Raw genomic sequence first — 27,875 nt, 5'->3', positions numbered from 1 at the left:
ACATCTTTTTAATTTCTACCCTCCATGACATAATGAAAGGTACCAAGTTGCATTATGGTAGCTGTCTGATGCAGTATAATTCCTTTTATAACCTTTTCTCTTATAAGCCTCGTAAGTCCCTCACCTAAGTGAGACTTAACCATGGTGGCACACCTTTAAGATTTAATTAATTATTATTTTTAATACTATTCACTATTTTGACTTTAAAATGGTTCCAGATTTACAAAATATAAAAGCTTGTAGTCTTACAACACACTTACGTAAGTGCTGGTTCAACAAAAATGTAACAACAACATCAATAATATTATTATGTTTTAATCTTATAGGTGTGCCCCTCATTCTGTGATAATAATAATGTAGCTGATCAAAGGTGTATTGCACGATTAATAAATAATATTGCAAAAACCCATAAACACAATGTAGTTGTATGCTATTAGCAGTATGGCTGATCCATTGGACCTGTCTGTCCCTATACACAGTGAGGATCTCTGGGGAATTGATTTAACAATCGTGTGTAATCTGCTGGCGTCATGGCTCTGCTTCAGAGAGCACAACGAGAGGGATGGAGTGATTCCCAGAAAACACTTGTCATCTGTGCTTCCTGGCTTTGAAATGGTGTCCACTGACCTGCACTGCATAGAAACGACCCTGGGGCCAAAACGTAGCAAGAAGCAAAGCTCCATTTTGAAACAATCCCAATAAAACAAGAGCATTTTTTATCAGAGCTGTATAGGATATTTTTTGGATTGAAGCTTCTGATAATCCAAATTTTATTTACCAAATTGTAAGTTTCTTCAAGGTCATTGGGCCAATTTTCAATTAGTCATTTCATTTGGCTCAGGCAAATTTAGTAGCTCTTCTTAGACTTAGACAGACTTTATTGCCATTCAGTTCTACATAAAAAATATGCACACGAATGAAGGGAGGGAAGATGAAAAGTCTTTCATCTTTCTTTTGTTGTGAATTTCTATGCAGAGAAAGATCTGGATAATTAATGTGCATCGGCCCTGCAATCTTTCTAGATAGATAGATAGATAGATAGATAGATAGATACTTATTTATCTGACAGGAAATTCTGGCATGCAAACCACAACCACAAGATGGTGGAGTAATATCCTTGCTTCTAGCTTCATGCATTTAAAACTCACTATCCATCATCAGTTACCACTGGACCTGCAAATAGGAGTGCTAACATTATTAAATGGTACTTTAACAATTGCACAATGACTTATCTCACTGCGTCTGTGTGTTGCTGCATTGGTGCTTGCTTGGCAACCATTCTGCTAAATGTTGCTGAAGAACTAAATTGCTTGGTGGAAGAATGACTATTTGTTATTAATAAATTATTGCATTTTTTCTTCTTCGAGTGCTTTTTTTTTTCTGAAAACATGGCCAGGTATACATGCATGCATGCTTTATTATCAAACCCATTCAGCTTGTTTGTTGAGAAAATGCCTAAATCATTGAAATTCCATACCATGTTTTCACTGCGTGTGCAACGTGGCCACTGGGTTGACACTGGAGGCAGAAGAGCCTTGATGAAAGGCCCGCGGGTGGGAGATAAACTCAGTGTGTGTCACATAGGAGCTGTTGAGAAGAGTGCTGTTTTCCTAAGAGTCAGTCAGACACTTCTGTGTCTTTTCTCTGTAGTTCTTTGAGTGGTTTAATAAACTAATTTTGTGCTTTGCATATCGGGCTGTTGGACCAGTTAATGTAGTTATTTGGATATGTTGTGCACAATGGCTTTATGTACTAGAGGTGTGAATCAGCAAAGGCCCCACGATACGATTTTATCCCGATACTTTAGTCACAATAAGATATCATTGTGATTTTAAGCATTTTGCGATATGGTGAGTGTTGCGATACAATATATTGCGATTTAACTTTTTAACTGCATTTTGTGTCCACAAAATTAATTCAATCAAGAATTGTTTTGTCAAATAAGAGAAAATACTCAGTTTATTCATCTCACTTCAGTCTTTATTTATATATATATATATATATATATATATATATATACATACACACAATGAACAGTCAAACCCACAGACTGACAACAAAGTATTCAGTTAAACTTAACTGAACTGATATCAAACATGTATGGATGACAACAAATGGAGCATTTACTCAAACTTTCCTCAGCTTGGCTGCTCTAAATAGCTTTGATACGGCTGTGTCCGTGAAATAACCTGGCGACGGAGTCACATACCTGGTTCCAGTGTCTTTAGTATGTAGCTAAAACCATCGTAACTTTGCAGCGGTATGTCAACAACTTCCCGACATGATATTCTGACGCACATGGTGCCTTTAGATTCCTTAAATCCTCTAGTTTCATATCCATTCCTAAAAGTGAGCCTGCCTCCAATACTGTTTGTAAGTTGCCGGAGAAGTAAACAGAAAGACTGAATGTGGATCTAAACCAGGCGGCAACCTCCTGGTCTGAGCAGGGAGGCAAACCAGGAAGTGCCTTAATTTGCATTCTACCGAAAATTCCACCAGGGGTTGCTGACGGTGGCTGCAGAAGCATTTCTGTCCATTCATTTCAATACAAAATGAGAAAACTTCTCACTCACAAAAATCTTCTTCAAGACAATTTGATGTTTGTAGGGGAAATAATGGCCCCATTTATATGGCCCCATTTTTATATATATATATAGTAGTATTAACACTGAATGCTTAAAACTTGCAGTTTAAAAACAATATAAAAAATCGTGATAATCGAGATCGGACGATATGAAAAAATATATCGTGATCATATTTTTTGCCATGTCGCCCAGCCCTAGCTGCAGGTGAACATTTGATCCAGTTATCGTTCCTTCTTTCTTTCCCTCCTTCCAATCTTTTCTTCACTCCTTACCCCAACTATTCGTGAATTCATCTTTTTCTTGTCCCCTCTAGCCTTCACTCTGTTATTCTTTTGCTCTCTCATCCATTACACACCACCTTCCAAAGCACACACACACACAAACACCCCTACAGCGTTTTAGTTGCTGCCTTGCCAACTGTGTGAAGAGGACGAGTGTAGAGATACCCAGAGGCACTCTGAAGTGAGCTCCTGTGTCTCTGTGTTGTACCACAAATTAACCCATGTGTCTAATTCACTCGCTGTCCGTGTGATTGGATGGCGCATGTGTGGAGACGGTGGGTGGAGGCCAACATCAGCCTATCCGAGAGCAGCGAGCCCCTCAGGCTGTCAGCGAGCAGCATTGCCATGGTGATGTCATCCTCAAGCTGTGAGCCCGCCTCCATTGGACAAAGCATGCTGATTACTGGAAGAGAGGAGTGATGATAAATCTGATGATGAGGCGACAAGCCCTAAGCAAACTGATATTAGATTTTCATTCTGATAAGTCCCACAAATCAGCTTCCAAACACCTTCTGCCAGACATGACTTCAGGTCAACTAGTTGTTTGAAGACTGAGACTGTTTTTTAAAAATTGAATTTACTGATTTGTTGTTCAGACAGATGCTTCGACATAATTATTGATTATATTTGAAAACATTTGCTTGACAAATTAATACTGAAACAATGCATTTTACTTGCACCACAGAGGAGTGTTGTGCCAGGCTCACAGCAAATCATAATAACTAACGGCGCTTTCACAATAGTGAAATTGATACTTTTGGTTTATTTTGTATTTAGTCTGATTTCATAGTGCATAAATGTAAGAAGACCAAATTTTAAAAGATTTGCAGAAGGGAGTGTACGAAGGTGGAGGGCTGGAAATATACTTGCAGTATTATTTATTATTGATTGATCTCAAATTATTTTATAAACCTCATTTTTTGTGGCCTTTATTCAGCATCTTCTGTATGTTTTCATTGGCCCAGATGTCAATCAAACGCTGGACTAAGGTCGTCCACAATCCGCTGCGTTTGGTTAATTTCCTGTAATTGGGCCAGATTATGTTCACAGTGCAATCAAACCACACTAGGGGTTTTTTGGAAAACGGTCTGAGACCCCCTCTTGCAAGTGGTCTCGGACCAGTTGTTTTGGTCCACACCAGAGTACGATTGGATCGTGCAGCTGCGACCAAACGAACTATAACAAGGTTTTAACTGCACCAGAGTTCAACTGAAACAGACTAAACTTTGGGTTGTGAAAGCGTCATAATAGCAGCAAGCCAGTAACGTAGAACTGTGTCCGACCCTTCCAGCCCTACCTCCCTCCATCCGACGTTTAAACTCTGCATTGCCATCAATCATCTTGCTGCCTGTACAAACAGGCAGATTGGTCTCTAATGTGAGCATGTCCACGGCAGGTGGTGGCTGCTGGAGAAGGCCTTGCTGGAGTTGGAGCTGAAGGAATGATTTGGTCAGAATCCTGGCACTGTGACAGACAGTAAAAACACAGAATTCTCCCTGATGCTCTTGTGCTTACCAAGGTCATAAAGAGCCATCGGTAGTAATTGAGAATGACCAGTGAAAACTCACAGAACAGGTAAAAATTTTTTTAAGTTTGATGTAAGAACATTCTCTCTGTACGGTTTTATTAAACCAACTAAGTTAATCTAATAACTCCCACCGTATAGGGTGGTCTTAACTGGTGAAACAGTGCCTCACTCAAGCTCGGACAGCCGATTGCAGTCTTTTCACTCCTTTATTAAGCATTAGCATTCAACAGTACATGCTACGCTTCTTTTTTACAAGATTAGCAATCGTGCTGTTCGCCAGGTAATTAACTGAAACACAAATGTAAACAAAAGCACAACATTAATAACACAGACATATAATGAACTGTACAATCCGCATAAACGAACATACTCAAGGGCTTCAACACAAGCTGCAATCACAGTTTTCATACATATATTTTAACTCACCAGCTCAGCCTCACCAGTCAAAACAACGGCATCAAACAAAAGTAGATCCGGCCGGTAAAAGCATACCCCCAAACCACACTGATAGGACTGCCACCACAAGAGGCCGCCACAACAACCATAAATGTGGGCAAACGTCACACACTCTCTTTCAAACTATTCTGATACTGCCATCAGATGCCACTGATATTGCCATCATTGTGAGATTACATTTGACCATAGACTGTACACAGATAATGGACATAGTGACCGTGATGTCACCAGTTGGTTTGTGGATTGGCCGTTTGAAGCATCCAGTTCAGCGTTACACTCACGGCCATCTTTCTTTTGGTCTGTCGCCATCTTGTTTTCGGAAACTGTGAGCAGACCATATTTGGACTGTCGAGAAGCGAGAGGGATCTGACGACACTGACTACACGCCTCTCTACAACCTGACTGATTCATGTTAGCATTAACTGGAGCATTAACTGGGATGTTCATTTTGGCTAGCAAAAAACAAAAACAATATGTACGTTACTTACCTAAGAAAACTGAACAGCGACTCCTTGGAGTGTCTGTTAGTCCAACCAAACGCTGAACAAGACATTTTTAATGAACAAAATGTTTAAATAAGTGAAAGTCATTAAGTGAAAATACAGTGTGATCGAAAAACATGGACAACAACAAACAAGTTCACGTCTGTTTAAAAGTCCACGTTGTCGTGGATACGCATTGATTTTCTCCTCTCCTGATGACGGCTCGCCTTGTTAGCCATCTGTCATTCAAAGATGGCCACGCCCCAAATCATATGATTCTTCTATTTTCTTCTAAATCGGACCATTATTTACACAATTAACATCATATTGTCTTGTCTTACCAGGGATTGAGACCATAGAGAATTTTTTCTGAGGTAATAAATCAAGTGAGAAGTTGACTCATTTTGTACTGAGATAAATAGGACCCAAATGCTTCTGCAGCTGCCGTCAGCTCCCCCTGTTGAAATTTTTGGTAGAATGCAGCTGAAGGCCTCACTGCTCAGAACCAGACCCAAATACCCCTGACTGCAGGCTGCATTTGACTTTACAATTAATGATCTCAGAGGTTACTTTTTGGTTTTACTTCAGATACGAGGATTGACTTTGATCAAAATACAATTTTTGGGGGGGTTTTCAAGGTAAACGTTTTTTTTATTTATTTTTTTTACGTGGGTTAGGAAAAATTTGTATCAATAATTACTTTGTGCATTTTTTGTGTGATAAACGATATGTGGTTTCATGAGTTTTTTGTACAATGAGCTCCTACTGCATCTTCAAGCAGAAAGGCTCATCTGGTAATCTCTGGCGACTTGTTCCTGCCATTGCTTTGTCATCATTGCCCAGATGACACTTATGTCAAATGGCCCAGTGGGAACGAGTGTGTGTGTGTGTGTGTGTGTGTGTGTGTGTGTGTGGTGGGGGGTAGTCACAGTGTGTGTGTCGTTGGGGTTACAGAGGTTAAGGGGAGCTAATTTCACGGCTTTTTATTTGTACTGGTCTCAGGAGATGAGCTCTCTATAAGCATTATCACTCCCAGCTGGTTCTAATGGGACAGACGGGACAGGGCCAGCACACACACACACACACACACACACACACACACACACACACACACACACACACACACACAGACACACAGACACACACACACATACACACTTGCTATTCAGGGCCCTTAATCAAAACTGTCATTAGATTATGTACCTTTTCCTGAGCATTTTCAGAAAAAAATATTAGAGCACCCCTTTTCTTCAAAATGTTCTTGAATATTTTTCTTAATAATGGTTTTGGGTTATTATCAAGAAAACCATGGAAAATGGCTAAATATCAGCTCTTAAATTAAACTCTTATGAGCTATTTTTGTTGTTATCATTATATTTGTCCAAACAAATTTAAGAGCTGATATCGAGACGTTTTCCATGGTTTTCTTGATGGTTACCAAAATCATTATCAAGAAAACCATGGAAAAATGTCTAGATATCAGCTCTTAAATGTTTGTTGTTATCATTATATTTGTTGTTGTTATCATTATATTTGTCCAAACAAATGTACCTTTAGTTGAACCAGGCATTAAAGTGAACAAAAAAATTGAAGAAAACAAGAATGGTCTAATCATTTTTTCCATATTGTATTGTGTCATAGTTCTGTTCAACTTTGTTATAATTCTGTCCTATACATTAATATTTTTATTCTTTTAAAATGTCTTGTCTGTCCTCTATATGACTCCTGAGTTAATGCTTCAGCATACAAAGATATTTGAGACAATAATATTCTCTTCCAGCCTTGTGTTTGTGTTAATCTGTTTCCGGGCTTTCCACACTGCGAGCCTGGTCCTATTTATAATTTCTGATTAGAATATGGATAAAATTGTGTTCAAGTAAGAGAAACCAGTGTTGAGTTTTTGTAGACTAGATTTTAACTCTCAAAGTTGTCGTATGCATATCTATTCTTGATCATCTGCCAACACCTTTTCACTGTTCTTTTTCCTGCTTTAGATCTGTGTGTGATAGTTGTTTTGAGCTCGCTGTACAAATGACCATTGCTGTTGTTTTTCTTGAGTCTAAGTAGGCAGGTTGCAATTACATTTCCTGAGTGCATTCATGGTCCTAAGCCTCATTTATGCTCCCTTTATGGATGAAAATAGACCCATTTCAAACATACCTCACTGCCCACGTACTGTACTTCCATGAGTCCTTTATGTCTCCATGGATGTTAAGTATTGCATCCACTAGAGGGCAGCGCAGCTCAGGGTCAAACGTTTCTGACAGCAACAAACATGGTGACAGAGGAGGAGGAGGAGGAGAAATCCGAACGAAATGAAAGCAGAGCATGGACAGAAGGCTCCGTCCATATCAGTAATGTTGAGCATAAATGAGCCCTTAGAGCAGGGGTGTCAAACTCAAATACACAATGGGCAAAATGTAAAACTTGAATAAAATTGCGGGCCAACATTGAATAAATAAACCTTTTAATATATACCAAACATATTTTGCTTTAACATTAAATATGGAACCAGCAACGCTTATAAACATACAATATAAAACTAAATAGTGCAGACATGCAAAATCAAATTTCAAATAAAAAACACAACATTGTCATTAATTTATTAAATAAAAATTAAATAAAAATCTTATGCCTTTTTTCTATTTGCATCCTTCTGATTTAAATATCAAAATAAAGTTTTTCAACAGGTGTATACATTTAAAAATAAAATAACAATAATAAATCTAGTATAAGCGGTAAATGCGCCGTATAATACTGGCGGGTCAGCTTTTATAGTACAATAATAATATAATAATTTGGTATTGCCTCGCGGGCCAAATAAAATTACACTGCGGGCCAGAGTTTGACACCTCTGCCTTAGAGGATGAACCCTTGCAAAGACACCGTTTGGCTCAATCCTTAGGTCAAATATGTTACAATTGCATATGAATATCTCATGTCAGAGTGCCATAACATTTGCATAGTGCCCTCGTGTTTCCAAGAGAAACAGATGTTGAAGCCCTTGCACTCCTTCAAACTTTGGATCCCATTTCTGACTTTCTGTTTTCTCTCTCTACCCCGTCACCTGCAGGTGCATCTGCGGTCGGCGGAGCGTCTTCGAGACTTGTGCTGTGCCAACCGGGGTACTTTCATCAAGGTGGGCCAGCACCTCGGTGCTCTGGAGTACCTGCTGCCCGATGAGTACACATCCACACTGAAGGTGCTCCACAGCCGAGCTCCTGAAAGCAGCATGAAAGAGATCCAGCAGGTCATCAGAGAAGACCTTGGCAAGGAGGTCAGTTATTATTATTATTATAATTATTATTATTAAGGCAAACACCCCTAAAGAATTACAGTGAGTATCTGTCCGAAAGAGTCTCCGCTTAATACTGTTGGAGGCTAATATGATGAGGTGTACATTATAGATTCTACATTTCTTCTTCTACACCAGGGGTATTCCATTAAAAGTCACCGAGGTCCAGTTACTAAAATTTCCTCCAAGTAAAAGGTCCAAACCAAAGTCCAGCTATTATTGTGTCTACCCTTTCCCTATGTTCACATTTTCATATGGTTTCAATCATATTTATTGTCAATGCAGAAAACGTTTAACAGAGTGCATGTGTATAGTAAACAGCTAGCTCTTTTACTATAAATAAAAGTAGTCCCAGGCAAATACATTTAAGGTCTTTATTTTAGATTAAAAGAAAACAAAAACCTCAGAATAAAATACATAAAACAGCTGTGGCTCAGTTGGTATGTGGTCGCCTACTGATCGGAAGGTTGGTGGTTTGATCCCAGACCGTGGCAGCCTACATGTGGAAGTGTCCTTGGGCAAGATACTGAACCCCAAAAGGCCCACCGATGCTGTGAATGGGTGAATGAATCCTACAAACCGTAACTGCAGTAACTACAATTTTGGTCGAAATTGAGTTATAACTTAAAATGAACTCCTTGATGTCTGTTTTATCTTGTGACAAAGTTTTTGATTTCAATTTTGCTTTATTTCAGAGAAATAATGATATGAAAAATTGGAGTAACTACAAAATCCAACTCAAAACCAAAGCAGACCACACAAGTTCACTTACCAGGGTCTGCTTTGGATATATATATATATATATATATATATATATATCCAAAGCAGGTGGTCTGATACAATGTAGCCTTGTATGTCTTCATTGTGTTGACTAGTGAAGACAAGAATAATAGAAATTATACGTTTATTTGATAGAGAAATTAAAAAAGTAAGATCATTATATTAAAACAAAAATATAACATTACTTTATAATTTAAGTCTAAAATACACAAATCTTTGAATAGGGTTGTTAAACACTTTTAAATACACTCTAAGAAAATCAATTTGAAAATGTTTATTCACTGAAAACAAAATATAAAAGCTGAAAGAAGACGACAACATTACTATTAGAACCTTTTACAGCAAAACCAGAGTGCAGTAACAACATTTTTTGGGGTCAAAGGTCAAATAAATCTTCATGATTTTTGAGGATAAAAATGACATCATCAATACATGTTGAATAAGTGTCATATCACTTATCTACCTGTAACACATTTGGCTGGCCAGTAAAAAAAACGTTAAAAAACTTTAAAGCAGTTTTTCTCAGTTTTACCCTTTGCGTAGTTACTGTAGTTAGACTTTGGATAAAAGCGCTATATAAGTGCAGTCCATTTACCATTAAAACAGAGCCTAATATTTTTTTTTTTTTCACGAAATGTTTTTTATTTTGCCCCAAAATCCAAGATACCCCGAACATTCGTTTGTGCGTTGTTGTAAATGTATACGAGATGAGTCGGGTAGACCTGTCATACTGGGCTTGCGTGCCCTCAGCTCGGACTTCAGGGGAAAACTTTCTTCAAAAGAGCTGTGCTTAGTTTCATAGTGGCGCTTCACGTTCCCACTTTTAATTAACCCATTGACGCCTGAAACTGTCTGTAAAACCTCTGGGCGATTTTAAAATAAGCCCCTAAAACCTGAAGTTTTTCTGGAAATTCAACAGAAGTGTCAACGCTTCTACTAAATAATAGATTTTTCAGCCTCTGTAGCAGATAGAAATGAAATTCAAAAAGTATTTGAGAGCTTATACAAATACTACAAAACGACGTATCCGCTTTCCAGGCTTCAATGGGTTAATGCTACGTTTGGAACAGATGAGGCGCACTCGCTTGGATCTGCCTGCCGGAAGAATAAACATAAATTTCTCCGTCCATTCATCTTTAAAACACCAGTTTTCCGCATCAACCTTCCTTCTTTTGGAGCCAGCCATACTGTCAACCACTGTATCTTCCTCTCTGCTCTGGTGCTTTTGCCGCGCAGGGTAAACAAGAGATTTGATTTGATCAGCTGAGTGAAGCGATTGTCATATTTACTGAAGTAGCAGCGCCAGACGTCCGTCCGGGTCTGGACCGAGGTCGGCCATTTGGTGATGTCTGTTCTTCACGGTCGGCCTGGCAGAGTAATAGTGCCACAGAAAACAAGAGGAAAGAAAGAAGGTGCCCCCAGCAGCGACTCCATTTCCCCACCTTGAGTTTCAGTCGTGGTCCTGCCTCCTACATTCTTGTCTAAGTCCCACCCATGGGAGATGTGAGCAGAGCAAGGTTATTATAGTAAACGAAAACTAACGAAATAACGAAAACTAGAATTGAAAAAACATTTTCGTTAACTGAAATTAAAATAAAAACTAGAGTTTTTAAAAAAACGATAACTAACTGAAACTGTATTGCGTGGTTACAAAACTAACTAAAACTAACTAAAATTATTGTGGAAATGTCCTTCGTTTTCGTTTTTGCCAACTTTTTTCATTCATAATTCAGTGTTTCTATTTGAACATGCAACACATGGAGAATATGTTTACTGAGACTGGGATGTCTACACTCCAACCAAAATTCAAAACAGTTAATAACCTTATTGGGGCTGAGATGGATAAACCAAAGGAAATAAAGGCAAAATTTATTATGACCACTTCGGATCTCGCACCTACGGAGCCCCCCAGGGGACACGGGGGAAAAAAAAGATGGGTGAAAAAAAAAAAAATGATGGGTGAAAAAAAAAAAGGACGGACTTTTGCGAGATCCCGAGTTAGTTTTGCGAGATCCCGAGATACTTTTGCGAGATCCCGAGTTACTTTTGCGAGATCCCGAGATAGTTTTGCGAGATCCCGAGTTAGTTTTGCGAGATCCCGAGATACTGACGAAAGAAGAGGAGCAATGGAGGAGCGATATTCGCCTATTTTCCGGCCTTCTAACTGGAATAGCGTCACGAAAACCGCACCAATTTCCCCCAGGATGGTTTTATTTTGTACAGAAAACTAAGACTGACATTTCACAGGCTTGATCAACTCCCCAAAATCAGCGAGTCTGGCGAAAGATTAAAGTAACCGGGCCGAATATACGTCCTAGTGCCCAACGGCAGCCAGAGTGCTTAGGGACCGTCGCAAAAGTGCAACGTCTTTCTTTTCTATTTTTAATAACTCACTGGAAATTCATCTAATAAACACCAAACGACTTCTGATGTGTTCATGAACTCACTGTGGACTTCCCACACCCTTTATTTTCAATACACACCTTTTCAATTCCTTTCATTCAGTGTGTACAATATTTAAGCCTTTTATTTTGTAATAGCTCTCTTGTTTTTATAGATAGCCTATCAACACCAAACCACTTCTGATGTGTTCATGAATTCATTGTGGGTTCCCCACATCCTTTATTGTCGTAAAACAAACACTTTAAATTTCAGATATCATTCCTTCCAGTGTGTCACCAATCATAAGACATCTGTAAGACAATGAATAAAAATGTAATTTACGTATTTAATTACTGTGCAGCCCAATTTATATATGACTATGTTCAACAAAAGACAAAGACTGCTCTTAGTATTTTAACTCCTCACTATTGCTTGCTATAGTTGTTCTCGATTTTCTGTTTTGGAAAGCATCACGAGCTGATGGTCAAGTACAGATGCATACTTGTGGCTGTAGTAATCATATTTTTGTTTATTCACTTTGCTTTAACAGCTTGCAATTAATGCTAAACTACCTGAAAGGTTGTATGTGTCATGCTTGAATGACAATTTGCATGCTTGACCTGAATTAACAGCAGCAATTTTGAAGAAAAAGAACAGTGAAGTCAAAATAAAAAATGAGAAATGTAAAGAAATGAATGATGTCTAAGAATCTTGTAAGGGTTTTAAAGGAAAGCAAGAAGCTGTGGAAGCTTCATAGTGAGTTCATGAACACATCAGAAGTGTTTTGAAGTCGATATGTAGAAAAACAAGTGAGTTATTAAAAAATAAAAGCCTTAAGTATGAATAGAATATACACGCTTATTGCTCCTTATATCTAAACAACTTGTAAAGGTTTTGCTTGAAACTAAAGGGTTGTGACTGATTCAAACAGCTATCAAATAAGAAAGGCCTTATATATGAAAGAACTATACACATATATTACTTGTGCCTTTAAAAAAGGGGGTTTATTGAAAATAAAGGGTTGTGGGAAATCCACAATGAGTTCATGAACACATCAGAAGTGGTTTAGTGTTGATATCTATAAAATCAATTGAGCTATTACAAAATAAAAGCCTAAGATGTGAAATAATTATATATACTGATTACTTATGCCTTTTAAAAAAATTGAAAGAGTTTTTAATGACAATAAAGGGTTGTGGGAAATCCACAATGAGTTCATGAACACATCAGAAGTGGTTTGGTGTTGATAGGCTATCTATAAAAACAAGAGAGCTATTACAAAATAAAAGGCTTAAATATTGTACACACTGAATAAAAGGAATTGAAAAGGTGTGTATTGAAAATAAAGGGTGTGGGAAGTCCACAGTGAGTTCATGAACACATCAGAAGTCGTTTGGTGTTTATTAGATGAATTTCCAGTGAGTTATTAAAAATAGAAAAGAAAGACGTTGCACTTTTGCGACGGTCCCTAAGCACTCTGGCTGCCGTTGGGCACTAGGACGTATATTCGGCCCGGTTACTTTAATCTTTCGCCAGACTCGCTGATTTTGGGGAGTTGATCAAGCCTGTGAAATGTCAGTCTTAGTTTTCTGTACAAAATAAAACCATCCTGGGGGAAATTGGTGCGGTTTTCGTGACGCTATTCCAGTTAGAAGGCCGGAAAATAGGCGAATATCGCTCCTCCATTGCTCCTCTTCTTTCGTCAGTATCTCGGGATCTCGCAAAAGTAACTCGGGATCTCGCAAAACTATCTCGGGATCTCGCAAAAGTAACTCGGGATCTCGCAAAACTATCTCGGGATCTCGCAAAAGTCCGTCCTTTTTTTTTTTTCACCCATCATTTTTTTTTTTTTTCACCCATCTTTTTTTTCCCCCCGTGTCCCCTGGGGGGCTCCGTACGCACCCAACACATAGCCGATTACAAAAAAACTAAAACTAACACTAAAACTAATAAAAACTAAACTAAAACTAAGCATTTTCAAAAACTAAAAACTAAACTAAAACTAGAAAACTCACTCTTAAAACTAACTAAAACTAACTGAATTTGAAAACAAAAATTCCCAACGAAATTAAAACTAAAACTAATGAAAAATCCAAAACTATTAGAACCTTGGAGCAGAGGAGGCAAGTAAGAGATATGAGGAGAGAGCAGGTGAGGCAACCTGGCATTTAACAAAATCAGACAAGCTTGCCTCTGACCTGTCATTTTAAAGCAACGTCAATTAAATATGATGTGGAGCACAGCTGCATCAACTGTCCATTGTTTTGTTATAGCCTAGTGCAGTCGTGGTTTGTTCATGACAACTTATATGTTCACTTTGAATTCGATTCATAATGTCTGAAGTACTACAAATGTTTGTGTGAAAGGTTTTATACAAATATAGAGTAAGTGAGTGGTATATTATATTCACAAATGTACCAATTATTTGTAAAAAGTAGGGATGGGAATAATTAATCAATGATTGATTAATGGTCGTTAAGAATTTAGTCGCTCACGTGGAATTTTTAATCGATCTGTGTATTTTTACATTTTTTATATCTGACTGCGTATCAGAACTGAAACACGCCGAGTATTCAGTTCTGCTGCCGTACGTCAATAAGCCAGTGAGCTGAGAATTAAGTTGGATAAAGCTAAAGTTTGCAAACTGAAAGTTGCAATAACAATTATAAAACACACAGAAAAACAGAAATATTAGTTTAAGCAAAACTAGCTTACTGTATCAAACCTTGCTAGCATGAATTACTGAGTTTAATTTGATCCAAAACTTATTTAAACACAAAACACTTTGAAATATGAAAAATACTGCACTCTTTGGGGGCTAAAACATTGAACTCCTTGATGTTATCTTTACAGTTTGATCTCACTTGATTTAGTTTTTACGATTGACAGGAAGTCTCTTTTCGTCCTTTCAAAATAGAAGCAACAGTTATCAAAACAGGCTTTTGCATAGTACTTTATATATACCTTTTATTTTGCCCATGTATGCATGTTTTTTATAGATACTGGAGTAATGCGAGTAATCGATTAATTAATCGTTAGTGCTTATTATTTTTAATTATGAATATAACATTTAGTGCAAAGTCTTACCTGGTCTGGAGGTTTTTGTAATTCTAGATGTATAACTGTCTTAATAAGATGAAAAAAAGGATGAAAAAAAAAAACATCAGCCAATGTATCTCTATGGCCCCTCTGGCCGATCTTCGCTCCTCAAGATTTTAGGAGATTTTAGGCTCAAGGATCAAGGACAGCAGAAGCACAAAATCTGAAACTGAGACACATCTATAGTAATCACAGTGTATGAGAGTGAAGCTACAGTTTCAGTGTTTTAGGGTTAGGATGTGTTAGGAATGGGGACAAAACATACTACAACACTAGCTCCTCCGTTTCCAAGCACATTTTTGCTATATAATCTGTCAGAATGATATTCAGCCGTCATCTGAGGCAGCTTGAAGTTAAATTGAACTTCTGTTGAGCCTATAAAGTAGCAATTATCCTCTATGAGAATCTTATGGGACGAGAAAAGAACACCTGTCCTCCAAAAAACTACATATAATATACACATATCCATGTTCAGTGCTTTATTTACATACCATGATGAAGGAGGTTGTTCGCCCAGGGTCAGGCTTGTAACCACAAGGTTGCTGGTTTGAATCCCAGGACTGACAGGCAGGTGTAAAGACAGGGCTCATTTTAACTACATAATATACTGTAATGACATATCATTTAAAAACAAATGTCTAATCACTTTTAATGTATCATGTTTTTTTTTGTTAAATCTCGACCTGAAAAGTAACTTAAGCTGTCAGCTAAATGTAGTGGAGTAAAAAGTACAATATTTGCCTCAAAATGTAGTGGAGTAGAAGTATAAAGTTACATAAAATAGAAATAGTCAAGTAAAGTACAAGTACCTCAAAATTGTACTTAAGTACAGTACTTGAGTAAATGTATTTAGTTACATTCCACCACTGTATCCAGATGATAATATCATTTCAGGACAGAAACGATGCATTAACATGTGAAATACTGCAGCCATTTTTTAAATAAGTTGTAATGGAAAGCATACATGTTCTGAGAAGTTTTGCCTCTTACATAAAACAATTAGAACCCAGTGGAATGTGCTAATAACATTAGTATGCGTCACAGTCAGCCCCTGTAATTCAAAGCCACTTCTATAGAATTTACTCTGCTTTCTTATTTATGTTTTTTTCCCTTTTTAAAAAAAATGAAGGTTGTGCATTCAGTTTGATTTCTTCCTGTATCTGTGTGGGATGTCATTACCCTTTGAAAAGGTGGTAATATAGCTGCTCTGTACAAAGAGGACAGCGGAGTGAATCAGCCCTCCTCCTTGTTGGAGTGGCAAGAGAAGAAGTGACACTAATGAGCAGTGCCAGGCAGCTGTGGAGTCAGGGAAGCAGCTCCAGCATCATTTCCATTTGGCTTCATTTTTAACATGTGTATGCATGCTCGCCTTGGTTGGAGATTCTCATATATAAGTAGTTAGGAGTGCCATGCTGTTTTTAACACCATTTGTGGTGACATATGCATTCTCACTGTGCATGGATATGGATTTGGAGAGCTTTGCCTTTGTCCTGGCTCTTATTTATCCTCTACAGTGAAACCAGTGAAGGGCCAGCTTTGCAATATGCTATTTTACCAAAAAATAAAGCCAAATATTACACTTATGCACATGGAAGGGATTATTTACATGAACCAAGAAATAAACCATGATGAAACCAGTTATGTTTTGTAACCACATGGGTTTATCCTGTAAAATATTATTTCCAGAAAGCTTTGCACCCGTCTTTGTCAACCCACTAGGAACAGCATTAGTTCTTTCAGTATCTTTCGTATGCAGTTTATAAACATTTTGCTTGTGGGTGTATTTGAGCCATTTCTTCTTTCTTTCCTTGGTCATTGAAGCTGTATAACACTGGATGGATGGACAAACTTTGCAGCGTTATTTTGGCAACTTCCCGACACGATATCTTGATGAGAAAATCTGCCAAAAATACCGGGCGGTCAAAACTCGCGATACTTTGCTGTATGGATTTCTTCCCCCCACCTCTCATAAATACCCATAACAAAATGGCATGTGTCCCCTATGTTTATTTAACGGTGACACACCACTGTACATTTCATTTAATTCAATTAAATGACTTCACTATGTGAATCAAATTAAAGAGCTTAGCTAGTTTAACACATTCTGAATTTAAGCAACAGTATCTAGTTAGCAAAGCCTACGTCCCCTTAACTGAAATAAAACAATAAAAGTGGGACTGTGGTGGCATTTCTATCCCTTCTTGGAACAAAAAAGCATTTCCTTGCATTGAACACTAGGGGGCATACTGACAGACACAAAACAAAGTGACTGGTTTCGTATGCAGGTACATGCAGCCGAATATGACTCATATTTACGTTTTAGACTCCCCTCAGCCAATGATTGACTACTATAATTGGGGATATGACACATTTAATCAAACATTAAAAGTAGTATGACTAAGTAATATCTCAAATATGTCCGATGTAAGTGTTTCAACACAGACAAGTAAAGGCCGGGGGGGCTTCATTGGCAGCAGCTTAACAGTGTTCGAAAATTGGCAAAAGGGAAGTGATGGGAAATAATTAGTGGATGAAAACTATTTCTGTCAAAGAACAGAGAACTGAAGGGAGTGTGATTAAGGGGGGACAAGATCAGAAAACAAGAAGACTTATTGATAAATCTGATCAAATATAAAACAGGAGAAACCCGGAGTAAAGGTCTGTTAGTGCAGTAATTCTCAACCTTTTTGAGTCATGACCCCCAATTTAACATGCATGTTGTCCGCGACCCCCGCTCACTGAACACAATCTCACATGCAGAGTTCAGATCACCCAAAAAAGAAACAAAATGACCTAAAAAAGGAAACAAAATGACCAAAAAGGACACAAATTGAACACAAAATGATCAAAAAAGACACAAAATGACCAGAAAATAAACAAAATTACCAAAAAAAGACACAAAATGACTGAAAAAAAGACACAAAATTACCAAAAAAAGAAACAAAATTACCAAAAAAAATCACAAATTGACCACAACATGATCAAAAAAAGACAAATTGACCACAAAATGATCAAAAAAAGACACAAAATTACCAAAAAACACACAAAATGACAACAAAAACACAGAAAATGACCAAAAAAAAGACATTAAATGAGCTGACTTCCAAAATGATTTGGCGACCCCCAGAAATCATCTCGCGACCCCAATTGGGGTCGGGACCCCAAGGTTGAGAATAGCTGTGTTAGTGAGGTGTAAGTGACTAACTAAAGGTCCTTGTCTCCTCTGCAGTTAAGTTCAATGAAACAGTTTGAGAATGTTTTGTCCAGGCCTGACACGATAACACATTTTTTTCATCACGATAAATGATGGTATCGTTCTATCGATGTTGTTTTGGTTTTATAATGATATTAGAGCATAATAACTCCATCCTTTTTCCACAGCAATTAATATTTAAATCTCAAGAATATTAAACATTGGAATTGAAACATGGAAAAGAAATATTCAAATATCCTAGATAAATAAAATACATTAATAAACTTCAACCAAAACAAATAAAATAGACTTTCAGGCTCTGTTAACAAAACATTGCACTGAGATTATCATTATGTATTATATTATTTTATTGTTAAAGTAACATATAAACAGCTGGAATGGCTGCTTGGGAAATTAAGTTTTTTTTTGGTAATGTACTGCCTGTCAAATATTTGCAGCTTTACTTTAAACACAACACAAAAAGCACAAAAAGTCACGCATGTAAATTACAATACATTGAGTCCAGAAAAAAACTATCGTGTCCAGTTTTATATATCGAACGATAAGTCAATATAGTAATTATAGTGACATGCCTAGTTTTGTCTATATACAAAGATTTGTTCTTTATTACCAGGCTGAGAGCTTTAGATTGATTGATTGATTGATTGATTGATTGAGAATTTATTTGAACACAAAATAAAAGATGAACATTTAAAAACAAACGAAGAAAAATAAATACAAGACAACAACACAAATGAAACAACAAGACTCAACACTTATTTGTGTTCAAAAGGAGTGGGAAGAAGCCAAAGCTTATTAAATCCCACCCCTTCTCCCTATGTTAATTTACTATATTCAGTTATATAACAATAATATTTATATATATGTATGTATAACACATAGTAATGTAGTTTATAAACTCATTATTACCATTATTAACACACATAACTTGTTATTAACTTACAAACACATAAGTACACATACACCCATGTAGTCATAATGAGACAACAATGAACAAACAAACAATAATAACACACAAAAAAGAAAAAATAGTAACACATTTAAAAAATAAAACGTCAAAAATAGATTAAGACAGTTGGACAGAGAATGGGAGAGTGAAAATTTGGATTTCCTCTTCTCAGTAAACCAATCTTTCTCATTTATTGTCTCCTGCGTCATCATGATTTATGTGTCTTCATCCAGCTGGGGCTGTGGACAGCTGCCAGCCGCCAACATGGCCGCCTCGCCATGCTGCCACACACACCGCCGGTGTGTTGCCATTCAAGTGTGAGGCCTTAGGGGCCATTTAATTTGTGCCATAACTCATTTAAAGGAACATATGTCACTGCCTTCTTGGAGCAGCACCCACATGCATACATTACCATGTTTATTATCTGAGTTTACAGCTGAGATTACTATAAGCAGCGATTGGGCACTGGGGACACAGCTAGAACTGTAAACTTTGACAGTGAAATCAGACGATGAGTGCTCACTTTCGCTAGGATTTTTATTAATAATAATAATAATAATAATAATAATAATAATAATAATATGTTATTATTATTAATATTATTATCTCCAGATGGCCACAAATCTGTCTGTTCTTCGGTGAAAATATGTCGTCTAAAAACATATTCCTCATCTATAATTGCCGATCGATTGGTTCCGAGGGTTCAAAGTCCGGATCATCAATAAAATCATCGGTGCTGTTTTCATCAGATCACTTCCGTCACTTACTGCTGAGCTCCCTCCGCTATAGTCGTCCTCCGCCATGATTTAAAAGTTCTGGAAAAGTCCAATGTTGCATTGCGACACTCCCGCATGTATTCTGATGCATTTCACTGGCCAAGAGATGGAAAATAGATGGAAAAAACTACATATACTACAAACGACGTATCTGCTGTCCCGGCCTTAATGGTAGAATAACGCAACAGCGCTCCCGGTTTTAATGGTAGAAATGTGGTAATGCTTTCCCGGCTTAAATGGGTTAATTCAATTAAATGACTTCACTATGTGAATCAAATTAAAGAGCTTAGCTAGTTAAACACATTCTGAACATTCTGAAGTAATACAGCTGAGATTACTATAAGCAGCGACTGGGCACTGGGGACACAGCTAGAACTGTAAACTTTGACAGTGAAATCAGACGATGAGTGCTCACTTTCGCTAGGATTTCTCAGATATCACACTGCTGCATAAAGTTTAGGATGTTTTTTATTATTGTCTCTGCACCTTAATCTCTTAATAATGTACTGTGTCTTTTTTATCTACTGCTGATTTTAATGTGTCTGAGTTTTCTCTTAGTCTTTTGTCTATTTTGTTTCTGGTTTCTGTAGCACTTTGAGATTTCTTTATGAAAAGTGCTTTACAAATAAAATGTATTATTATTGTTATTATGACTGGCCCACCTGAGCTTTTACATTTTGGCAGAACACATTGATACCATAGTGAAGAAAAAGAACACGTTTTCTTATACAACCAAATTGTCAGATGCGATCAGGTTCATTTTCATTTGACGAGGTCAGCCGATGGTGGCCAGATGATGTTACCATGTCCAAAATCAAATACGTGAAGAGGACAGTTATTTATCGTGCCATAAAATCATTGGAATAATTGTCCACTGAATATATGTGAGCTGAAGAGCAAAATATCTTTCAAGTACCATTTGATAATTTACAATTTAAATTTGTGAGTAGGGAATGGACTGTATGAATCTAATAATGAATGTAATATTTATGAAAGTAATAACTTAATTGAATAATCTCTGATGATGTTTTAATGATGTCTACAATGTCTCATTGTTTTTACATTATCATTAAGTGATTTTTTTTTGGGACCCCAGGAAGACTAGCTCGTCCCACTTTGGTGAAAGTTAATGGGGATCCTTTTAACAGTAAACAATAAACAATTACACATTACCTTAACCAATGAAAGCACTCCTGCATGTCAAATCCCAGTGGACGGTCTCTGTCATAGCAGGTAAACACTAGTGGGTGCAGACAATTTCGTTCCATTTAGCATATTTGCATATTGAATAACTGAGTTGCTGTCCCCACATAAGGAGTCTGTGCTGCTTGCATAATTTTTCATCTGATGGCATCTTCTACTTATTTAGCCTCTACCTGATGGGCCAACATCATGTTCAAATTAGCCTCTTTTCATGTTATACAAAGGTACACACAGCAGGGGAATTGTCTAAAGAAAGCCAGCATCTCCTGTGCTGATAATCACACTGCATACTTCTGGAACATAAAGGTGATAGAGTGTTGGGGCCCAAGGAGAAGCTGCAGGCTGCCTATTCTTGTTCAGTTAAGAGGTTTGTATCCTTGAGGCAGGGCAGCCTCGGGGCAGTTTGGAGCTCCAAAGCAAACAGTGAGTCTGTTCTAATGACTCCGTGTCCCCGGGGAAATCCTCTTTAACCTTCAAACCTACACACTAATTTATGTGTGTTCTGTGTGTCCTCAGAGATGAGTGGAGGCTAATGAGGGGCTACCTCTGCTCAAAGGGCACACCGGGTGCTTAGTGCTCAGTGCTCAGTGCTCAGTGCTGTGTTTGAGGTTTGTGGGTGGGTGCAGTATATCAAAATGCAACATCTTCACAGGCCTATCTCTGTTTGTTGAGCTTATGATGAATGTATTCATTACAGCACCGATGCTGCTGTTTTTCTAGCAGTTCTTTAAAAAACAACGCATGGTCTCTATGATCTGTAGCTGGAGGTTTGTTCTGACTCCCAGCATCTATTTGGTTTGTTCAGCTCAAATACTATTATTACTCTTAAAGCACAAAAAGAACTCATCAGTCAGTAAAGCAGTGGTGGAAAGTAACTAAGTACATTTACTCAAGAACTGTACTTTAGTACAATTTTGAGGTACCTGTACTTTACTTGAGTATTTCCATTTTATGTAACTTTATACTTCTACTTCACTACATTTAAGGTAAATATTGTTTTTTTTTACTCCACTACATTTAGCTGACAGCTTTAGTTACTTTTGAAATGAAAATCATGATAAATTTAAAGTGACACGATGGGTTTTTTAAAATTAAACATAACAGTATATTAAGTGCTTAAATTGAGCCATATCTTGAGGAAATGAAAACACTGCTTACAGAAATGCATCAATACAAATAATAGAATAATATATTTAGACTATATATCTCAGTAGGTCCATTCTGCGTAACAAGTACTTTTACCTTTGATACCTTAAGTACATTTTGATGCTGATACTTTTGGACTAACTTCAGTAAGTATTCGTACTTTTACTTAAGTAAGGGATATGGATACTTTTTCCACCACTGCTGTAAAGTGATGTATTATCAACAAAATAATCAAATTGAGACAAAAAAGTAGACTCTGTAAAGAATCGGTAAAGACAGTAGAGTATGGAGTTAATGAGTAAGAATGTGCTGCACGGTCATTATGCTGTATAGAAGAAAAATAAACCCAGGCTTCGAGAGGAAATCTGCCAAAACGGACTGGCTTCTGCTCTAGCTTCATCTCAATATCCTTCCTCGATTCCTCTATGCTCGATCACTTGACTCAAAAAATTAATAAAGGCCCGCCATCTCGAAGGACGTCCCAATTGCCTTAAATGAACTTGGAGGAGATGAGGAAGGAAAAGGCTTCCAGAGTGAAGATAAGCCAGGATGTACGGTGTTATGGCTGCGTGGCATAGCTCCACAGCTGACAGAATTAAAGAAGCCATGGTGGGGAGCCTGGTCTCACAGAAATCCGTGAAATAGCCACGGAATCGCTCAAATTTCCGTGAAACTGACACGGATTTTGCTACAATGCAAGTTAAAGACAGTCATATCCCGTGGCCATCCCATTGATATTTTTTCCTATTGGTTTGTTCCAAGTCACGTGACTTTCAAGGTTCCGGCGGTCAGAACAAAAAACTTGGCGGACAGTTCTCTCATTTTTTGTGAAAAAAATTATATTTTGACTTTGTTTCTGCATAAAAATGGATTTTGATCACATTTCTAGCGAGAAATATATGTTTTATTTTCTAAATATTCACTCAGTGAATGTACATAATCACTTTGTATGTTGGAATAGCCACGGGATATGACTGTCATTAACTTGCATTGTAGCGAAATCCGTGTCAGTTTCACGGAAATTTGAGCGATTCCGTGGCTATTCCACGGATTTTGAGTTAAGCGAAATCCGTGGCTATTTCACGGATTTCTGTGAGACCATGTTGTGGTGGGACAATCACTCAGTGCGTACAGTACTGTGGAAATGTTCTATGTCTCATTTATTTAAATGATCAATTGCATCAAAAATAATAATCTAATAATATATTTACAACATATAAAAAATCTGAGTGGGTCCATTCTAGATAACAAGGACCTTTACTTTTGATACTTTAAGTACATTTTGATGCTGATACTTTTGTACTTTTACTTCAGTAAGTTTTGAATGCAGGACTTTTACTTGTAGTGGAGTAATTTCACAGTGTGGTATTAGTACTTTTACTTAAGTAAGAGATCTGAATACTTCTTCCACCACTAGTTGTATGAATTTCTCCTAAATTAGTAAAATAACTTATTTTCTGTTGAAACGTTATTTAGGACATGGTGTGAATGGGTTCACCTCACATTTAACATTAATCAGAAATGAGGGCCAGTGCAATGAAAGGTTGGGTAGAATTAGTCTGATAGATAACTTGCTAAAATCCATAAAGTGTACTCTTAGCAGTACTAATACGGTCAGTACAAAAGTCATGTCATTATTGTCATGTCATAACATGGAGGAAGTGTTGAGTTCCTATTAACAGCAAATTAAAAACAAGTGACAGCAACAAACAGGGAGGCTTCTTACTAAAGGATATTACAGGAACAACATCTCTTTCTAATATAAGCCTGTGTTAAATAAAGGCCTGTTTTCAGCAGTTAACCCTTTATAGGGCACTCCCGGAAATTGAAAATGTCAACCCTGAAGTGTTATAGGAGGATATGACAAGACTTTTTGCAAAATGTTTAATTTTTATATTGCAAATCGAGGTCAATTGAGTCTTTATTATTATTATATTTATTATAGTCTCTTTCCCACAGCAACCCTAAATAGACAATAACACATAATTTGCATCCATCACCACTTTCATCTTTTACCTTTAAACTATATATTATCTTTTTAGACTACTTATTACATATGCGTAATGTCTGAATGTCTTTTTTAAAGCACCTTATATATGAGAAGCACATGTAAATTTAGTTGTATACTGTTTCAATACAATGACAATAAAGGAAAGCTTGAATCTTGTGTGATTTACTGATTGGTCAGATGCAACAGTTTCACTATCTGTGATGTAGAAATCCATGGAGAGCGAGGAGACCTGTTATAGATGTCCGCTCAAGTTACCAAATATGGTTCTTTGCCTGATAAAGGGTTAAGGTAAATACAGACCACAATTTGAGAATTCACAGCAGTCATATGGCGTGTTTCGACTGAGTACTTTCTGAGTGTTTTTTGGAAAGTTTTTTGTTCCCCTCGCCCTCTGTTCCCATACAAGTACTTCTGTAGCGGCTAACCAACAGAGTTTGAATGTGCGCTATATTTAGCGACTATTCAGACCCCTCTCGCGACTCTTTTTCAAAAAAGCAACTAGCGACATATCTAGCAACTTTCTCTGGTGTTATTGGAAACTCGTTCCTACTCTTCTTAAGGAGTAGCGCCATCCCAAAGCACTCACAAGCGGCCCAGTCCTCCCGCAGCAGTCTCTCCCAGCTGCAGTCAACAGAGCAGGAGCTGTTAACCCCTCAGCATCCAGTTTGCACCAGTCTGCAATAGGGATGTCACGATTATAGATTTTCTTGGTACGATTATTGTCAGAGAAATAATCACGATATTACGATTATCACGATTATTTTTGCATTAATTAATTTCACACTACTATGAATAAGTTAAATCACATGAACACTCCTTATAGGTCTTATTTTTTTTAAATTTCCCTCTTTGGATGCTCTCATAACAAAATAATTTAGCAACAATGTAAAGTAACCAAAAAGTACAAGAAAATTATAATAATCCCAGGGGGAATGTCGTACATAATGTTTAAGCTATTAAAATCATTTTAATAATTTGTCTAATTTTATGTGGCCAGATAAAAATATATATCGATTATTTTGGTCCTTATAGTGTCAGTAAGAAGTAATCTGGTCTCCAACACATTTGGTCTAATTTTTAAGACATTCTCAGCTCCTTTTGGTCTAGCATGGTTTCAGGTCAGTGCTTTTAAACTTAAGCCTATTACAACAATTACTGTAAATCATTGCATATCAATCACTTTCCCATGTTTCAGTTAATTGGTTGTGTTATTGCCATGACATAACAAATCCATACTTGGCCAAAGCAGAAATGAAGAGGATTAATCACATGTATACCCACGTGTACACTTCTCTGTCTGTCATTTATTTTGCCATTTTTGGTTGAAAAGTATCTAACAATAGCTTGTAAATTGAGCCTGTCAGATTAATAATTTTAACTTCTATCCCACTCCCAACTCCACACCCCCTTTTCTACCATCTTCTTCATCTTTCTGTTTACCCTCTGCTCTTGCCGACTCGTTCCTTCCTCATCCCCTATCTACCTCCTGCAGCTGTCTGAGTTATTTGTCTTCTTTGAAGAGAAGCCTCAGGGTGCAGCCTCCTTAGCCCAGGTCCACAAGGCAGTGCTGCATGATGGAAGGACAGTGGCCATCAAGGTCCAACACCCCAAAGTGCAGAGACAGACCTCCAGGGACATCGTGGTGATGGAGGTGAGTCTGAAATGTTGAACTACTTTGAAATAACCAAAGAAATGTTAGGATGTCTGAGACAGACTTGTGACACATCGACCCCTTTCATGATATTAGAGGTGGTGGTGGGGGGGAATCGATACATCAGAGTATCACGATATTTTATCGATTCATGGCCGCCAAGTATCGATATTTAGCGTTCCGACAGCCGGCGGGCCGTCAGTATTTTCACAGTTTTTTGTTTTTTTTCCCGGAGGCTGTGGCAAGCTTACTTTTAGGGATATACTTTCACAAGCAACGAACCATAACAAGGATTTAACCGCACCAGAGTTCGATTAAAATGGACTAAACTTTGGGTTGTGAAAGCACCCTTAAAGTTTGATCAGACATGGATATGGATAGGGAGCCAATGAAGGGAAAGTTTACCTGGAATTTATCACTCTTGCGTAGATCAGATCAGATCAGATCAGTAGACTGTGGATTTCTTTTCCTCACACTGTTGATTTTTAATGGCCAGTATGAACAGAAGGAGCAAAACCTGTTTCTGTTCATATGGGCACTGACTGTTGTTGTAAAACAGTCAGAAAATGAGATTTGACATGATCCAGGCCTTTGCAGAGTAATCAAAATTATTGTTTGCCGATATGGTTGCTCTAAGCCCAAACTGGGATAACCCTCAAACCTCAAACTGTTTTCACAGGCTGAGTGGTACTGACCATGAGTGATCCAGATGTGTAACATTTGAAGTACCTCTTCCAACAGTGATGTATTACATCTGGTGTTAATAGACTGGCATCAGTTTTCAGTCCTCACACCTCACTTACTTCTCCAGAATCACATTGATATTACCTGGTATACAATGTCAGCCATCAACAAGACATCACTACATATGTACATGACTGCTTTATTGTTCTTGTCAGAGAGATTAATTTAGGTTTGTAATTTAAAGGTTCTGTTGAGGGCGGTCCATTGGCTCTTTCCAGACTTTGCCTTCATGTGGTTGGTTGAAGAGGCCAAGAAGAACATGCCACTGGAGCTGGACTTCCTCAATGAAGGACGCAACGCTGAGAGGATGGCCGACATGCTGGCCCACTTCACCTTTTTTAAGGTACCTACATGCACAAAAATCTATAAGGCTTCCTTTTATAATTACATATTTATGGAGTCTGCAGTGGGATTTAGTTTTGACACCGGTGGTCCCATGTGTGCACAATGTGTGGTTAATAAGACTTCAATAGAATAATAGAATAATAGGAGACAGTCTGTCAAAAAGCAAACTGTGGGTCTCCCTTTCTACAGGTTCCCAGGATTCATTGGGATCTGTCTACAAAGAGGATCTTGACCATGGAGTTTATCGAGGGGGGGCACGTCAACGACAGGGACTACATGATGAAACACGGCATCAATGTCAATGAGGTACTGCTGTTGCCCTGACGACTGTCTGTCTAGGGTGTGTGTCTGTCTAGGGTGTGTGTGTGTCTGTTTTCATTAAAGTGGCACAAAGACTTGGATTGGATTTTGATGTTTACTGTTCTCGGACATTGACAGCACAATGCAGCGAATAAATACATAATTCCTGCTTAAATAGATATCATGATATATTGTAGATGATTGTTTTTCAATCATGGTGGAAAAAGTATTCAGAGCCCTTACTTAAGTAAAAATACTGATACCACACTGTGAAATTACTCCACTACAAGTAAAAGTCCTGCATTCAAAACGTATACAAAAAAAGTACAGAAGTATCAGCATCAAAATGTACTTAAAGTATCAAAAGTAAAAGTACTCGTTATGCAGAATGGACCCACTCAGATTGTCCAAATATATTATTGTATTGTTATTTTTGATGTATTTATGTAAGCTTTAATTTACTGTTGTCAAGGTAGGGCTAATTTTAACTACCTAATATGCTTTTCTTTGGTTTAATTAATAAAAATGTGTAATCATTTTAAATGCATTATGTTTTTTATGTTAAGTCTCAACCTGTAAAGTAACTAAAGCTGTCAGCTTAATGTAGTGGAGTAGAAAGTACAATATTTGCCTCAAAATGTAGTGGAG

General features: G+C 37.5%; 1 protein-coding gene across 1 annotated transcript in view; it reads left to right on the top strand.

Annotated features, from left to right (window-relative positions):
- The window catches only part of adck1 (aarF domain containing kinase 1), a 64,994-nt gene that overhangs the window by 16,961 nt on the left and 20,158 nt on the right, over positions 1 to 27,875 (top strand). The window contains exons 4-7 of the mRNA XM_059354055.1: positions 8,406 to 8,609; positions 25,680 to 25,838; positions 26,767 to 26,925; positions 27,117 to 27,233. Of these exons, the coding sequence (XP_059210038.1) occupies positions 8,406 to 8,609; positions 25,680 to 25,838; positions 26,767 to 26,925; positions 27,117 to 27,233 (639 nt within the window). The remainder of the gene's footprint in view (positions 1 to 8,405; positions 8,610 to 25,679; positions 25,839 to 26,766; positions 26,926 to 27,116; positions 27,234 to 27,875) is intronic.

The sequence above is a fragment of the Centropristis striata genome, chromosome 16 (genome assembly GCF_030273125.1).
Source record: "Centropristis striata isolate RG_2023a ecotype Rhode Island chromosome 16, C.striata_1.0, whole genome shotgun sequence".
Classification (NCBI taxonomy): domain Eukaryota; kingdom Metazoa; phylum Chordata; class Actinopteri; order Perciformes; family Serranidae; genus Centropristis; species Centropristis striata.
Note: the sequence above shows the minus strand (reverse complement) of the source record. Positions and strands in the feature narration are given on the sequence as shown.